This window comes from Miniopterus schreibersii, assembly GCF_964146895.1.
Source record: "Miniopterus schreibersii genome assembly, chromosome: 21".
NCBI lineage: Eukaryota > Metazoa > Chordata > Mammalia > Chiroptera > Miniopteridae > Miniopterus > Miniopterus schreibersii.
This window is the reverse complement of record NC_138123.1, coordinates 3,784,598-3,801,638: the sequence shown is the minus strand read 5'-3', so window position 1 is coordinate 3,801,638 and position 17,041 is coordinate 3,784,598. Positions and strand designations below refer to the sequence as shown.

Genomic DNA, 17,041 nt, shown 5'->3' with positions numbered 1-17,041 from the left:
CGCAGCTTCCCTCTCCCTCAACCTGATGCCACCTCCTATTTTCTTGTCTCACTTTCTTTCCTCTGGTCCTCGCCATCACCTCCCGTTTCACCCAGGATCTCCCTGGCTGGCCACCTGCGAAGCTCCATCTACCATGTATCATGCGAGGCTCTGTCCCCTTGTTTTTTTCATGCCTCATTATTCAAAGCACCCGAGTGACACTTCATCTTCTTATGGAAATCCAGGCAGGATAACCCACTTCGGGGTGGACAGCACAGGCATAAAAATGACTCGCAAGTCAGAAAAGCTATTTAATCAGACGGGCTTTCTTGGCGCTATTGACTTGATAGCATTCAGATGTTCAGAATCCAAAGACAATCCTCAATCCCTGTTGCATCTGATCTCCCAAACCAAATATAAGGATTTTTCTTGTGAATTTATATTTAACAAATCCAAAATGGGAAGAAAATTTTAATCCTGCGTAGGTTTGGAAGTCTTGGCTGTGGTTATCAGAAGCGTAAATAAAGGTCAAGAGGAGCATGAAGCGCTTACAAATCTCAGTCGATAAGGCTTATACCTATATCTCCACGTCTGCGAATACCTATGTCTTTATTTCCACAACTCAACTTGTATCTGGCGTCACTCTCTGGGTCCCTCCCGTGCCCTGAAGCTTGCAGGGTCTTAGATAGTTCTCGGTGTGTGGAGCATGGCCACCCATGACCCTTCATACTCTACGCAAAGGGGTCACTACTGAGAGCCCTGCCTCACAGCCAGTAGGTCCTTCATTGTGTCCGCGTCACACTTGGGAAACTGAGCTCTTTGCAGGGTTTCCTGTGGCCCCACCTGCCTGCACCCACCAGTGCCCTTGTCTTTCGCCAGGGCCTGGACTCTGCCTTGGAAACAGGCATCGGGGCCCCTCTTCTGAGATCCTGCACATTTATGTCTCCTTCCTTCCTTCCTTTATTCCATCAACCTGGGAAATCTGAGGTTGAGGAGGGGAGGGTCTGTGCCCTTTTGTTTCCCCTAATTATTAAATCTAGGCCCCGAGTACTCTTCGCTTGGCTCTGTCCGAAAGGGCTCTCTGGTTCTTTCTGCTCTCGGACCAGTCACACTCTGTTTCACATCTAGTCCCTATATTATAGGTGGATTCTGACTTTATCACTTAATCGAGGGGCACTTAGAGGAGGTTTGAGATGAGGGGAAGACGTAGGGTCAGGGGCAGAGAAGACAACCACATTGATCTTGCCCCCAAGGCACAGATGCCAAACGTTAGAGGGGTTCAGAGAGAACTTGACCGGAGGACTTCAATTGGAAACCTCACCTGGTTTTTCTAGAGACTTGGCCAAACCATGGAAGGTGGGGAAAAACAAAGCTCAGTACAAGGGTCCAGTTCAAATTGGAAAACCTACCATCATCGTGGACTCCTCAGCAGGCTCAGCAATGTCGCCTGGTCACGTTGAACAGATACGAGGAGCTGATGAGGTTTGTCCCAAGCTAGGGACTGAGGTGGCAGGTGCAGAAGAGCCCTGGGGAGGTGACGTGCCCTGCAGCCCTTGGGAGATGGCTTTGAGACAGGTGATCGAAGATCACGGCCAGGGAAACGCGGGTGTTGTGAACACTCTGGAAATAAGAGGCTGGGCGCGTGTGGCAGCCGAGGAGGGACTGCGCTAACGTGACAAATGCGAGAGGTGGGAGGTCACCGGTCTGTGGTCAGATAGGCTAGATTTTAAATTAAGAATCTTGGAAACGGTTCCAGAGATGATCAAGTAGAAGGTCTAACGATGCTGAAAAAACGCGGTGGAGGTGAAGGGCGTCACGTTGGAGGAAGTTAAAGCGGAGCCAGACGCGGGGATGAGTCATCCCTGAGGATGTTGGGGTTGCCAAAAAAAAAAAAAAAAAAGGGATTATGATCGAAAAGAAAACCGAGCCAACGCTGAAGTCATTGAGGAAAGGAAGTATGACACAGGAGGTGTAATGGGTGTCCGCCGGGCCGTGGGCACACGTTTTCTTAAAGAACGAATTGCTATTGGTAAAAAACGGCCGTGTTTTCTCCATCTGCGCTGTGCATGCCTACTTTAGAAAATTTGAAAATATACGTAGTAAAAAATGTAGACCATCTCTGTGCCCTCACTTGAGAGAACCGCTGTTAACATTTTGGCCTACCCTTACCTCCAGTTTTGTTTCGTTTTTTGTTTTTTATGGAGCATTTATGTTTGAGAATGGTATTTAGAGGAATTCAGACAAGTACAAAAATACGGCTGATGTTTACATCTTGGTAAAGTTGGCAGGAGTTTGGTTCGATCCGCTCAGCAAAGTGACTCGGTACCTTCACAGGGGAGGTGCTGAGGATATTTCAGAATTGAATTAGGAAATTACGGATGAGTTTATTCTAACACGCACAGTACCCAAAGCCCACCGTGTGCCGGGCCTTGTGCTGGGTACCGACAGTGCGAAACGGGCCTGGCGCCGTTCCTGCCCTGACCCAGCTCGCTCCCATGGACTGAGCGTGTGGCCGTGTAAACAGATCATTTTTTCAGTGTTGTGAGCGCCGTGCTAACGGGGTGTGCAGGCAGCTTGGGAGGGGAAGGAGAGGATAATAGCTCCATCTTGTGCCAGAGGTCACAGCAGGCCGTGTTGGGGACGTCTTAAGAAAGAACCGGGCATTTGCCCTGAGCCTGGACGGCTTGAAGGTCAAATAACAATCGCTCAGGTGCAGGAGAGGCGAAAGGAATTCAGCAAAAGGAATTACCAGCTCAAAGTCATTGTTACAAGCTGCGTATTTGAATTTCAAAAGCAACTCCTGTTGTCTTCAGGGATGCTTTAAAAATAATGCAAATGTCTCATTTATTTATTTTTTAACAGAGTCGTTGAACTAAGTCTAAACTCAAAAACCGACTTACCTGGCCAGGAACACTCCAGAAAACAGTCAAATTGTTAAAATGGAAAAGTCAAGCCAAGAGTTTGACTGACACTTGTCTATTTAAAAATAACCGTGGTATATTTAAGGGGTGAAACAGACTCTCTCTTACTGGTATGGATTTTGATGGCTATCGAGTCTTATTTTAAGCTTCACTTGAACTGTTCTAGGAGGTAGTAATGTAGAGGGAGGAGTGAGATCTCTGGAATAAAAAGTATGACTGTCAATAAACTCTGGTTTCCCCCACCCCCTAGGTTTAGCGGCGTTTACGCCCCACCGGTTTCTGCTCGGCGCGTGCACACGCGTGGGGTGTGCAAACAGCTCCCTGGTCACCCTGTACACGGCACAGCTGCCGCCCGAGCACGTGGATCCCCCCCTTCTGACCGTCCTGGATTCTAGAACTATATTCGCACAGTGAGTGGAAATATTGTTTCTGTCACCCACGGGTTCATGCAGGAAACCCAGGGAGTTCAATCAAGGGAAGGGTTTGTGACACGGAATTAATTTCATTGTGATTAAATGCATAGGAGTGATTAGTTCGGTGGTTCTGGGAACTTTGATTATGACTTGCCAAGTTCATTTCCATTTTGTCTTTCCGCAATCAGGCCGGGCCTCTGTGTACAGAGATTCCGTGCAAGCTCCAAGGAGGGGAAAACTGACCACTTATGTGACCGCCCTGGGCTTTGTAGACTTGAGGCATTGTTTGCAATAATTTGGAATTAGTATAAACATACTTTGTTTTTAGGATAAACTAGGACCTCCGTGTTCCTTTGCAGTCACAAAAGAACTTCCACCTATCGGAATGTTCAGATTATTTTTGATACTGGTGATTTTCACCCATTTCCTAGCACAAGAGGTAGAGGGAATATTGCAGTGATGAATTAAACCTCTCCTACCGCCAATCACTGCTTGTCTATAGTCATCTCTCTTGGCCTCAGTTTTCTCATCTATGAAAAAAGAGTTTGGATTAAATAAATTAAGATATTCTTTCAAGCTGGAAAACAGTCAAATTCCATTGTCCCAAATCTAAACTCTCCCACTGGCTTTCCTTTCCTTTTTACCCCAGAGCCAGCCCCACATTATTTACCCCCCCCCCAAAGATTTCCCACTACTCTTAAGTATTTCTCAATTTATTTACCAGTTTCTGCCCATCCGTGACTTGCCCTGTTTGTTCCCACTGGCACATTGTATCCCTCATGTGGAACACGCTAGACTCTTCCTGCCCATCCAGCCCATCGAGGGACACGGTCGTGCATTGAGGTCACGCGTCACCTAACTCGAGAGGCCTACCTCTCTCTCGGCCCTTCCGAGCCAGCTTCTCTGTCACCCACAGCTGCATCTGCACCGTTCGATCGATACCTTTTCCAATACCATTATGGTGTTCTCTCTCCCTCCCTCCCATTTCTCATAAGCGCTCAGATGTTTTACTTACCTCAATTTTTGGTTCTGTGGCTTAAGTGCCAAATCAGGTACTCACACATTTTTATAGTACTAGCTAATTAAAATTATAAGTAACTAGAGAGCTGGCACTGCGTCTTCTTTTCTTTGTACCGTTCAGAATAGACATTTCATAACTACTCGGTTGTGTGTGCGTGTGCGTCAATCACTTTCGAGCTCTCAGTGTGTATTTTTCCCGCGGCCCAAATCCAAGTTCACACGTGTCCGTAACGGCCGTGCACGCCGGGCTTGATGTGAATGAATGATGCTGCTGTGCTTTTCCATTCCTAGGTGGAAACCACCCAGAAAGGTAAATGGGATTCTGGAGCGCTATGTCTTGTACGTCTCAGATCGCACGCGGGATTCTCCCGTTTGGGATATTGCCTATAACAGCACAGAGCCTCTTCAGGACCACACGCTGCGACACCTTTTGCCGGGCACTCGGTACCTTCTCAGGCTGGGAGTAAGTTCACGTCACTTTCACCACTGTCCCTGTCCCTGTGCTGTCCCTGGCTGCTGCCCTTTGTCCCACCTTCTCTCCCTCCCTCCCCTAAGAAAACAAAAACAAGGAAGCCTCATGAATCGCCCTTCACACTGAGAACTCGCTTCACGTCCTAAATGTGAATTATGTCGACCTACTACACTTATTCTACATTGTGCACAATGATAGAATAACAATCCGACGCAATAGGTTTTCCCAAATCTAATTTTCGATGATCAGAAATTATTTCCTTTTTGTGATGCGTAGGACGTCTTCATTGTTGAGGCCTTTTTCTAAAATGCTTGGATTAATAAGGTTATTTCCCCCCACGGAGCTTGTGTTCATTTGAAACACAATGCAGTGTATGAAAATTTAGGCTTTATTTTTTTTTTTTAACAAAGGTTTAAATGACCCCCAGATATTCTTGATTGTTAGTATATTCCAGTTTACATTACATTTCTATCTCAAAAGGACCAGCACTTAATAAAACCCTAGAACCAACATAGTCTAGAGGTTTCTGTAGACAGACAATAGCTTTTTTTTTTCCCCCTATGCAAAATTGCACTTTTATACAAAGGTCTTTTAAAAGACCTTGATATTGCTGTGGAATTTATTCCTTTTGTTTTTTTGATGAAATATAATCTTTTTTTAAGTTTAATAGCACCTCTGAAAATAACTGAATATAAACATGAGACCGTCCCTATTTGTTTTAAACACACTCTTCATTTTATAGCAATACCTATATAAGGGTATTTGCTTTGATAAATGCCATAGAAAATATTCTGCTCTTGATTATGAATAAATTTACATTTATGTAGACACTGTGTATGCATTCATTTTACTTAACATGCTCTTGAATGCTCTAAATATTATACCACGGGAAAATAAACTACGTTCAACTATTGCCAAGTGTCTGACCTGACACCATAAAACAAGGGCAATCAGACAGTGTTAACAATCCTGCTCTGAACCGACTCCGTGTGCCTAGGTGGTCAGCACACAGATGGGTTATGAATAGCAGCTTTGATGACTTGGTTTATTACCCAAGATGTGAGAAGTGTTTTAACTTGACTTTCAAAAGCTAATACACAAATCCACACTATATTCAAAACAGTAGTAATATCAAAATCTGGAAAATTCTCTATTGCTGAGAAGCAACCAGAATTAAACAGAAACTGTTAGGCTCTTGGTTTTTGTCAGAAGGAGGCAAATGACGTGAAACAGGTCTGCTCTGAGGGCGATTTTTAGGGTATGCTGTGCAGTCCATGAAAATACACCCGAATCTCTTGTGTTTTACGAACCTGAAATACCTTGAAAAAGAAACACCACTGGATTGTGATTCCACTCCCCTGAGTTTCCATTCGGATTTTGCCACCAACTGTGCGGCCTGAGGCAGATTTACTTAACTGCACTGAGTTTTATGTTTTCAAGCCTAAAATTAGGATTTTGAATTAAATGATTTTTAATGTCTCTTTAAGCCCTAACATTCTATGGATGCTAAAAAGGTGACCCCCAAACAATAGTCGATGGAGTCAAACCCGATCTGTCAGCCACTGGATAATGTTGATGCAATATGTCAAAAAATGTGGGAAGTCTTGCCCTAACTCTTGCTAGGGAAATAAATTTGCTCACATTATTTTTTTATTTCACTGTATTTATTAGGGCAGAAAATACTCTTAATATATGTCCAGGGAGTATTCAACGAAAAGGTAGTGTTTTGGGGTTTGTTTGTTTTTAACTCAACTTTGTTAACCAGTAAATTAAATGCACCAGAATATTTAGGTTCATCTTCTGGTTAATTGTGGGGTTATTGTATATTTCTCTGTTTCAACATAATAGCTGGCTTCCAAGGTCATTAGGTGAGTAGATGGAGATCAGGTTGTCGGCCAAGTGGAGCTGCCATCATAGGCCATCCGAGCATGTTGACTACGTGCTGGGGAACAGAACCTGCAGATACCAGGCCTCGAGCAGGCGTTGGAATAGAGGGGAAGACATGGGAATTGTAACCCCATTGATTTACTCTAGACTCAGAGCAGGTCTGCTACTTCACGTGGCTTCATTTAATTTTCCCTGTTAACTGGGTTGTAAGTATGATGACTTTGCATTTCTGTAAAAATGGCTGTAAGTGACAAATGCTATATTTTAGTGGCTCGGAGGCTTTTGAAGACTTCGCCATCTCATAAAGCCCTCTTTAATCAATCGCACTATTTCGTTGAGGTTTTCCAAACCAGAATCTTAATAAGCATTCAGTTGCATTGAATGCAGTGGCCTCTGGTGCCGGCAGGTCACACAAGACACTGATGGGTTCCGTTTCATTTAGATGATATCAGTTAGATTAGATCAATCGGGATGCAGCCTTAAGAACATGCATTTCCTTATTGTCGGAACTAAGATATTGTGCTGTTCTCTCAACACCTCCAAACGCATGCAAAGAGAATGTGTGTGTGGGAGGCGAACAATATAAAACATTTTGCAGGTAATTCTGTTATGGCAGAAGCCCCTTTATAAATTCTGTTTCATTCACAAGAAACATTATCTCATGAACTCTTTCGATCCTTAAGAAGTTCTTCGTCACTTGACTTGTTTATGGCTCTTTCATGACAACCCAAAGAACATGGTCCTTCCAAACCAGAGGATGTCTTTGTTTTATCCCAGAAGGCATCTTGAAATTCTCAGAACAAAGTACATTTTCATTCACATTCTGTTTTTAAAAAGATAGACTTTTATGTCACGTAGTCCAGTATTTCTTTGGGGAGAGTTAGCAGGGAGAGGCCTCAGGGTATGGATGGCAAATAGGCTTATCAGAATTCAGTCCCATCGTGTTAAGTGTTTAACAATAAGATGCTTCAACATTGTTTCCCTCCCAAGGCAAAAATCTAGGAAATGCAAAGGATGCATTTATTTCCTTCTGAGGACCAGAAAGCAGGCCCCTCTGCCCACTTTTGTAAGATCACCCCGCTGTCCCTCGTGGCCTCCTTTCCTGCCACGTTTTCTGGTGGGCCCTTTAGCACTTCAGAAAGCATGTTTTGCTTTTCCCATTTTCCTGTTCAGATAGTTATTCTTGGGCTCACAGCGACATGTCCTAGAGATCTGAGTCAGGGTTTGGCCACAATCTCCATCGATCCTTCTTTATTTGCAAAGAATCTGTTCTCAGGAGGAGGAACGGCTTCTCTCTCACATAGATATGCACATGCCATGGCTGAGCATTAGAGGAAACCCGCAGAGGTTAATTAGGTCCCCAATCTTAATGCAATTTCATGCCCGGGCCACGGTTTAACCCATCTGAGCCTTGCTTACGCTACTGAGAAATTATCCTGAAAACATGGCTTACTCTTGTATTTTTACAATAAATAGCAAGTAAGATTGGTCTCCGTGTCGATTGACCATATATTGTTAGTTATATCTGTAGTGAATTATTTGGGCTCACAGTGACATGTCCTCTGAGTCAGAGTCTGGCCACAAAGCAGGGACAAGCCCAAAGAATAAAGAGGCATTTTAATGGCCTCTATTCGTAATACCTACCTTTCAGGGAAATGGGCTAAATAACTGCCTGCTTTTACATTGTCCTACGATTTCGCTTCATATTCTCACTGATTCGGTAACATTTAATGCTTCTGGAAAGATTCTTAAATTTCATTGGGCAAAGGACAGTTGTAACCTGGAGAGATGCTGAACCAAAAGCTTAAGTGCGGTTTTCAAACACCTGTGTTATTTTTACAGCGATATAATTGCTGATATTTGCCAGGAAATTTAGTCTAGAAATAGTCTATGTGTCCGTCTCAATTTCCTGCAGAAATACTTATCCAGCTACTTAGGGAGTGAGGATATTTTCCTGATACATTTAAACGTTTGGGGGGGGGATTGTTTGCAATGTATTTCCAAATACCTCTAACACCCATATTTTCATTTTTGGCCTTAGTGATACCTTATTAGGGAATGGGTAGGGGGGTCCTGTGACCCTTTTTAAGTTTGTCAGCCAGTTAACAAAGCCATTTCCTCTGGCGCGTAAGTAGTGATCTGACCCCTTCAGCCGTTAAGCAGTCACTCAACGTTGTCTTTGTGTGGATTTATGAGAAATATTGTTTAACTCAATCACACTGGTCTACTTCAAATATATTGGTCACACTACAGTAAATAAAAGGCAGTTATATTTGCTCTACATATTTTTACTTTATTTTAGAAATCACTTGTTGTATCCTGAAGTAGTCTCCAGTCTATGACTTTTCTTTATTTTATTTTTTTGATGTGCACACATACCTGTGTGTGTGTTTTAATTCATTCTAGGAAGCTTTGTGCAAGGCTGATTTAATAAGGGCTTTTTACAGGAGGGAGCAAAAGTAGCTTTATAGCTTTTCTTATGGAAAGTAATAAAACAATTAATAAATAATAAAGCAAGAATAAACTGCGTTTCGCACACCCAGAACTGTAAACCTACCTTTGCCTCACCCTGTATGGCCTATCACTAGGTTCTAACTTAGGACGTATTTATATTTCATATATTTATGCATTCTGGGTTATTTTCTGATCATTGGAGATGGCTGTCTCGTGTCCTAAAAAGAAAACTAATTAAGCATCAAACCTCCTCATGGAAACAGACCTCTTTTGTGGGGTACAGGGAGCTTTATTTCAAAGAATCTGAAAGTCTTATTATGAATTCTCCCACTTCGATGCTCCCTTAAACTTTCGGCACCCCGAGTGACATGTACTCTCTCCCTCCTCCTGTGCCCAGGCCTGCTCGGGCGGTGGGTGCGCAGTGAGCGGGCCCAGCGAGGCCTCGACGGCCGGGAGCGCACCCGAGGGGGTGCCCGCCCCCGACGCCCCCTCCTACTCGCCCGACTCCTTCAACGTCTCCTGGACCGAGCCCGAGCATCCCAATGGTGAGTGAGCTCCCGCAGCCTCCAGTTAAAAAGCTGATTAGCGAAGGTAAATTAATATTCTCAATGGCAGCTTCGATGCGTCGCTTAATTTTTAATGATCATCTTAGCCCATAAAATACCTGAGATAATATCTTTGTCTGTAGTTGCGAGATTGGGGTTTTCAGGCTCACACGCAATTTCGGTGGCTCAAAAGTGCTCCCTTTTGATAGTTCCTATGAACTGCATCTTCTTGTCTGACATGCTCCAGGAGAGGCGAGCAGGACAAGTGCGGATTCCCCGCTGAGGCCCTCGTGGCAGGGTCACTGTATTTTCAGTGACTTTCCGTTTTTGACGGGCACTCTTTCCGGAACAAGCAGGGCGGTGGAAAGTTCCCGCACATATTGCATTTCAAAATGCTTTTGATTCAAGAAGCCTGTCTTAACAGAGATCACTGGGAAGTCTGTATTTTTAATATATGATTTATAAATACTTCCACCTGCCGTTTTTCGACAGCGCGTACATCAAATGCACAGACATTTCTACTCCCCATTGAGAAGGATCGTGTATATGTCTAAGTGGTATACACGATTTTGCATCGTTTAGAGAATTAAGTTAGCCAGTTACAGTTTGCCAAAATAAAATCTTACCGTAAAGAAATTTTGTAATAACTAAAAAGAAATTTTGTAATAACTCAGGGTAGAAATTGCTGGATCCATTGACTGACAACGTTTTCACGTTTCACGCGGCACAGCATCGTTGTTCTAAAGTGTAGACGCTTGCACATGACATCAAATTGCGCTCCTCCTTAAGACACCATCAAGATGACTTTCAGTCTCATAGAAACTGTCTTAAGTAACTCATTACTGAACATTGAAATGGCCTCTCTGAGCACAGCCAAAAAGAATGAAAGAAAAAAATTGCAGTTTTATTAGTTTCCCTTATGTTTATTGTGATATTAATTATTGCAGTCATCTCATTTTAATTAAACTTTTGGCACGTGCAGTGGATATATTGGAGGTGCTGGAGAGAGCTTTACTGCTCAGAGTGAGCGATCATCTCTGCTCTTGGAGTGACTCCTGCACCATCACAAATTTTCTAATAAAAATAAATGGGTGTCCATTTGATACTTACATTAAACAGTGAAAAATCCTTCATGCTCCAGAAAGAAATCTGGTCCATAGGTGGCAATGAAAATGTTAATGATTTATTGCAGTTGGAATGTCGCTAAACGCTACGACCTGATTTGACTAGTAGGTCACGTTCCTTCATCCCAGTTGGTGGTTGTAACTGGCTTGATGGCTGCACCCAGAATCCTAGGTTGACTAGAGAAATGCTTTCTACGTTTCGGAGAATCCTTGCATATTATGTTCTGTGCATTTATAAGCAGTTTTAAAATATATTAATTAAACAGTAAGAAGTTGGGAGATTTTGGTGATGTGAGTTAACACGTCTATCATATCTTAAAGTCCAGTGTTCAATCTCATCAGAAATTTTAAGATTTTTATTGTAGGGAAAATGATTAGATATTTTAAAAATAATCGTTTCATCGCAGAGGGAAGGTAGGAGTGGGAGGGTAGGCAGGGAGAGATTAACCAAAGAATTTATATGCTCAAATGCCTAACCCATGGACACAGACAATAGAGTGGTCAAGGCCTGGGGTGGGGTGGTGGGGTGGGGTGGGGTGGTAGGGCCCGGGTAGAAGGGGTCAATGGTGAAAAAAAGGGGACATCCATAATACTTTCAACAGTAAAGACAAATTTTAAAAAACATAATAGTTTCACTAAATTATTTTCCTTCTTTTTACTACTTCTGTCTTTCCCCAAACTTAACAGGGTTGTGTGTCTATAGTCGATTGTCTAGAGAGGAATACTCTGGTTATTGGGAAGCATCTTGTCTGTTTTCAGTCTGTTCTCAAAGCCTCCACGCTTCCCCTAAAAATCAGAGGAATAAAGTCCAAACTGTTTATTCTGGCCTTCAGATCCCTCCCAACTTGTGACTCCACCTGCATTTGTACAACTTTTAATACACTGTCCTTTATAGACACCCTAGAATATTTGTAGCTTGACTTAGGGTTGAGAGACATGGATGTGACGTCTAATCTTATCTCTGTGTTACTTTGGGAAATTTACTAAATCCCATGAACTCCATTTTCTTTCATTATAAGATTGGAGTTAACAGTTCTTACCATCTCTCTGTCTTTACCTGTAGAATTTGGGCTCATTCCTTAGGGCTCAACATAGGCCTCTTTTTTCATGAAATTGTTCCACCCTTCATTGAATTTAAGTTAAGCTTTCTCTCTCCTCTTGGCCATATATTCTGTTTCTGTGCCTTCCGAATGACCCATACTTCATCCATCCCAGGCTCTGATTTATTTGGGTACATGTCCAACTTGCCGCCTACAAGGTGGTAAGGACCCCGAATCACTCCTTTCTCTTTCCCTTCACAGAGCCTAACACAATGTCATACTCTGTTGATACCTAATAACATTTCGTTTATCTAGCCGTTTCTTGTGAACATGCCATTCGAACAGTGACATGTATACTGTAGAGTCCTGGCTCTCTAATGAGCCCCAACAGAGAGAACAGAAGGAGTTACGGGCCAGTTCCTAAAATATACGCTAGAAGGTGAATGCATTTTTATAGTGCATGTGCATGAAGGTGAATGTGTAAATACTAACTGAGCACTCCCCTCGTGCAAAGGAAGGATTTGATTTCCTGTGAACACTAGTAATAATGGTGATAGTGATGCTAACAGCTACAGCTTCCAGCTACGTGCCAGACACTTACGTCTCCTAACTGAAATGGGTATTAATTCCACATTCAGAGGTGGAAACTCCAGCTTATAAGTATTAAGCAAGTTAGTTCAAGACAAGACAACTAGTTAAGTAGGAATGTAACACAAAGCAAGATGTGACTTAGACATCCATAGTTCTATTCACAGTACGTCTCTTGTACCTTAGCTTTCCATAGAAATGCTCATAATACAGGATTCCACCTAGTTATGCAAAAATACTTTTTTAGGTGCTCTGACTTGTCCAATGTCTTGTTCTCATTGTTAATATTTAATATTCCTAAGATCTCTAGGCTGATTTTCCTCTGGTTTTAAAGAAACAACTGGGTTGGTTTGTTGGGTTTTTGTTTGAAACTTTTGATTTTGAAATAAGCGTATTTTTAAGAAGTCAAAATGTGATTGCCTCTCCTTTCCTGCCAATGCTCAGTTTTAATGGGAGACGGGTTATGGAATTCAGCGAGTCACTTAGGGAAAGTGCTTGACAGTTTGGGGCCCAGCCCCGTGTAACTTTTATGAAACACCTCCTAGGCCTGGCAGGTAGAGGTTCCCAGGCACGCTCTTTTTCAGACTCCGCCGATGCCATTTTTAGGAGAGCATACCAGTAATAAGGCATTTTTCCACAACGCGAAAGCTGTTCTCTCTCTTTCTCTTTAATTGAAGGATCAACTATTCACACGGGGACACATCTGCCACATCCAATCTTCGTCGGGGATCAGGGGGAGGCCCTCGGTTGATTTTCCCATCGCCCGGCTGTACTGGAAAAAAACAAACAAATGTGCTGGGAGCCATCGCTAGGCACTGGGCATGTTATTTTTATGACACACTGAAGCGGTGGTGTTTAATTCTTACAGTAAACAGAATCCCTCCGTTTAAACAGAGACACCTTGTATTAAATTTACATGGTGTTGGGCTGCGTTTCCTGGGTTATGTGTGACAACCCTTTGAGCACCTTAGGAAACGCAATTTGACACAACACGATGAACGGGCACTAAGGTGTGTATCCCAGGGGAGGTCCTCTGTGGACAATTACGAGTCCACTGCCCTGCGAAAATGAAACACCTTAAAAATTCTACCATTATCGAAAGAGAAAGGCGATAAACTCGAAACGGCCTCCACTAGGGAGCCAGTGGGAGTTCAGTGTCCATTTTGTGGATTGTCCATTCAAGAAACCAGATTTACAGACCTGGATTCAGTGACCTGATCCCCCTGAACACGTAGCGTAACGATGTTTTATTTTATGCAAGAAAGAAGCACAGAGATACAACACCGTGCAGTATAATTTAATTTTTATCTTCCATGGTGGGCATTTTTTGTCTGCCTCTCGCAGCGCACGGTTCCCCATTTATCCTGCATCCTAGGCTGACCTGGCCTCACACTGTCAACAGGCCTCTTCTCTCTGAGTGTCTGGCTTCCCCTTGGTTTGTCCAGGGGCAGAAGCAGCAGCGAGGATGGGGGAACAAGGCAGCCTCAGAACTTAGGCCCCTTGGCTCCCTCTCTGCCTGGCTCTGGGCTCCAGGCCCCCTTCCTCACCCAGACCCCATAGCTCCTACCCAGCGGACGTTTCCAGTAACTCAGCTCTTTCTCCAGGTTCCCGAATCTCTCCCCACCCTTCCCTCTCCACAAGCGAGGACATTTACTGGCTCCCAGCCGCCTGGTCCCCCGGGAGTCCCTCTCTGACCACCTGGGGATGCTTTATTCTCACTCCCTCTCACCCTTCACCCCACCCATATCCTCCTAAACGGTCCCTTCGCTAAATTATCCCCTATTGTCTATTTAAGTTGCCACGAGTTTCCTACTGAGACTCTGATCGATTCCTAAATCTCATTTAATCCACACTTGACATGCAGAATTTGGAAGGGGGGGGGGCTGGATGCAGAGATCAATGCGAAACGCTCTCTTTCATTCTAAGAGTGTCCAGAGTAAATAAGTCAACGAAGAAAATATTTTAGAAGAGAAAGGTGGACTGGGGATGGATAACAGGAGTCCTAGCAGCAGTGGGATGAGTTCACCAGGTTCCACACCTGAATTTGTATTTGTCTGACCTTGGGAAATGGCTTGGCCCCTCTCAGACTCCATATGCTCAGCTGTATAACAAAGTAAATAATAGTTCATAGTTCTCGGTGTCGCCAAAGTTAATGGAAATAACTCATATAAAGTGTGTAGCCTAATGTCTAACTCAGAGTGTTCGGTACATTTTTAATAATAAAGTGTTTTATAATTTTGAAAATACCTCCATGACCTTTCTAGAACATGGCATTTTACTTTTCCCAAAGCGCTTCATATACGTCCTGTACTCGAGCCAAAAAAAGGGAAACTGTCTCCTTAGGCTTTATTTAAAATGTCCACTAGATTCTATTCATTAGTTTTTGTTACTCACCTTGGGAATCTGAGGCCATTGAAAAGTGTTGTGTTAACAGACATTTGAAACATAGTACTTACTAAGTGTGCGTTTTTTGGAACTGAATTATGCAATGTTTCATGTTATACCGATTTTATTGATATCAAAAAGTCTGCTAATAGTATCAAGCTATGAAATCTGCCTGCATCTATTGATAAGAAATGGGGTGTCCTCTTCAAATGATATCTCTTATTATTCACAAATTTACCAGAAAGCTTGACTGTGTGTCCTTAATTCAGGATTTTATAGTTAATGGCCTACCCAAACCAGATCAAAGGAACGGCCTACTCTAGTCTCAGGCTCCCATTTTGAGGGCATGTGTGGACACCAGCTCTGAACCATAATGGTACCCCGCTTTGGCCTGACCTTGAAGCCTGGTGATGAGCTGATAATACCTGGACCAAAAGGCAGAAAACACACAGAGGCCAACATCACATGTCTGGTTCATCCTCACGACATGCTTACGTTGACCCCAGCTTTTTGATTTGGGCATGGGGACCTCTCACCTTGGTCGAACTTGGGCAAGGCCTGATGGACCACTGATTGGATCTGATGTGGTCAGATATATGTTTTGAAAAATGCCCCTCTGTCTGTAGTATGAAGAATGAAGCCTATGGGAACATGAAATTCTATGGGAGCATCAAAATAGGCGGCTACTGTTCTCGGGTGTGAGAGAATGACAGAATGGATTTGATGGCCATGGTTACGGACATGGGTAAAGATCGATTTTGACGTAAAGCCGACAGGCCTCAGGATGGAGTTGGTTTGGTTGCTGACAGTGTCAAAATGATTTAAAGGGCAGATTCACCTACCCAGATTGGCTCTACAACTGATCTTTCAGCCCTTCCTACAAATGCTGTCAAATATCTACAGAATGTGTGTGTGTGTCTGTGATCTCGCCTGTACTGAAGTGGGACTTCAGTGTCATCTACCTCTCAATTCCAATGCGCCCTAAGTACCCAAAAAACTTAGCGGTTGAATTAACTGTCACAAATCTCACTTAATTTTATGCTCGGCTCATTGTCGCCTACTCATCTCACACTAAGCCCTTGTCTCCATAACTCTATTATTTCTATATCCACAGTTCCAGATGTCATGGGTGTCTACACTCAGCATAGCTCGCTAGGGGTTGAGTCAGGCAGACAAAACCAAGAAGTAACTTTTGAAAGCCTGTCACTGAGGGGAAATGGTAAAGAACTGGGAAAGGAGACACCAGGAGTGATGAAGTGTAGCCGCTGAGTGACGTTAAGGATAAGAGCTGGGGGAAGTGTCCCCGTGTCTCATGAGCCCCGGAGGGCATCGCTGAATTAGCGACTAGAGTCTCTGATGTCCATATGCACAGTTTGAGTCATGACAAAGTGATTCAATTACATTCATTACCATCTGAGCGAGAAGACAGGTTTGCGGCTCTCGCTAGAAAGATTTCCTTCAAAATGGTTTAGATTTTTAAAGTTTGTACTTAAGGGCTGAGATTTAGTTATAATGAAAATGAACTTCTATAAGAGATCTCATTTCCCAATATGTCAGATAAATGAGATATTATGCACATAATCCTAGCATAAAAGAAATCCTCTGTTCCCCAATTAGGTAAGAAAAGGGAAATATTGATTTGGGTACTTTCTATTTCAATGTTGAAAAGTAGGTCAAGTACATGGCGTTCGGGTGCCTTACAATTTCTTTAAGAGCTTCTGCACACATCATTTGCCCATAGATTTTTTCTTTTTTCTTTTTGGTGAGGATCCAGTGCTTCTTAGCAGAGTGCCTGGCACATAATAATCTCTTGTCCTTGTTATAACTGTGATTTTTATCCATTTTTCTTGTCTTAAATTTTCAATGAAGTAGTTGTTTTTTCCTTATGTATCTTTGATTTCTTAGTTTTAATTCATGTGTGCTTTTGTGTGTCTAGTATTTAAGTGGCAATAACTGAGTATTCTCAGAGTTACCATAGGGGGTCCCACTCGATGGAGGTGTCCTGCGTGCTCTGGGACAAGCACCCAACATCTGTCCTCAGGGAAAGCTTTCCGACGGAGTAACATTTAAGATAATTCCTCAAGAGCACACTAGGGGGCCGTTGTGAAATTAATTTTACTTTGAAAGAGGTTCTAATGTAGCCTGGAAGCCGAGTTTTGTTTCCCACAGTCTAAGCTTTAATCAGTTTGGGGATTTCCCATTTCCAGTGGAAC

At 43.1% G+C, this 17,041-nt stretch overlaps 1 protein-coding gene across 1 annotated transcript in view; it reads left to right on the top strand.

Annotated features, from left to right (window-relative positions):
• USH2A (usherin) overlaps positions 1–17,041 on the top strand; it is a gene marked incomplete at its 5' end in the record, with an annotated part of 301,919 nt that overhangs the window by 149,241 nt on the left and 135,637 nt on the right. The window contains 3 exons of the mRNA XM_081124187.1: positions 3,151–3,310; positions 4,625–4,796; positions 9,544–9,691. Coding sequence (XP_080980313.1) covers positions 3,151–3,310; positions 4,625–4,796; positions 9,544–9,691 — 480 coding nt within the window. The remainder of the gene's footprint in view (positions 1–3,150; positions 3,311–4,624; positions 4,797–9,543; positions 9,692–17,041) is intronic.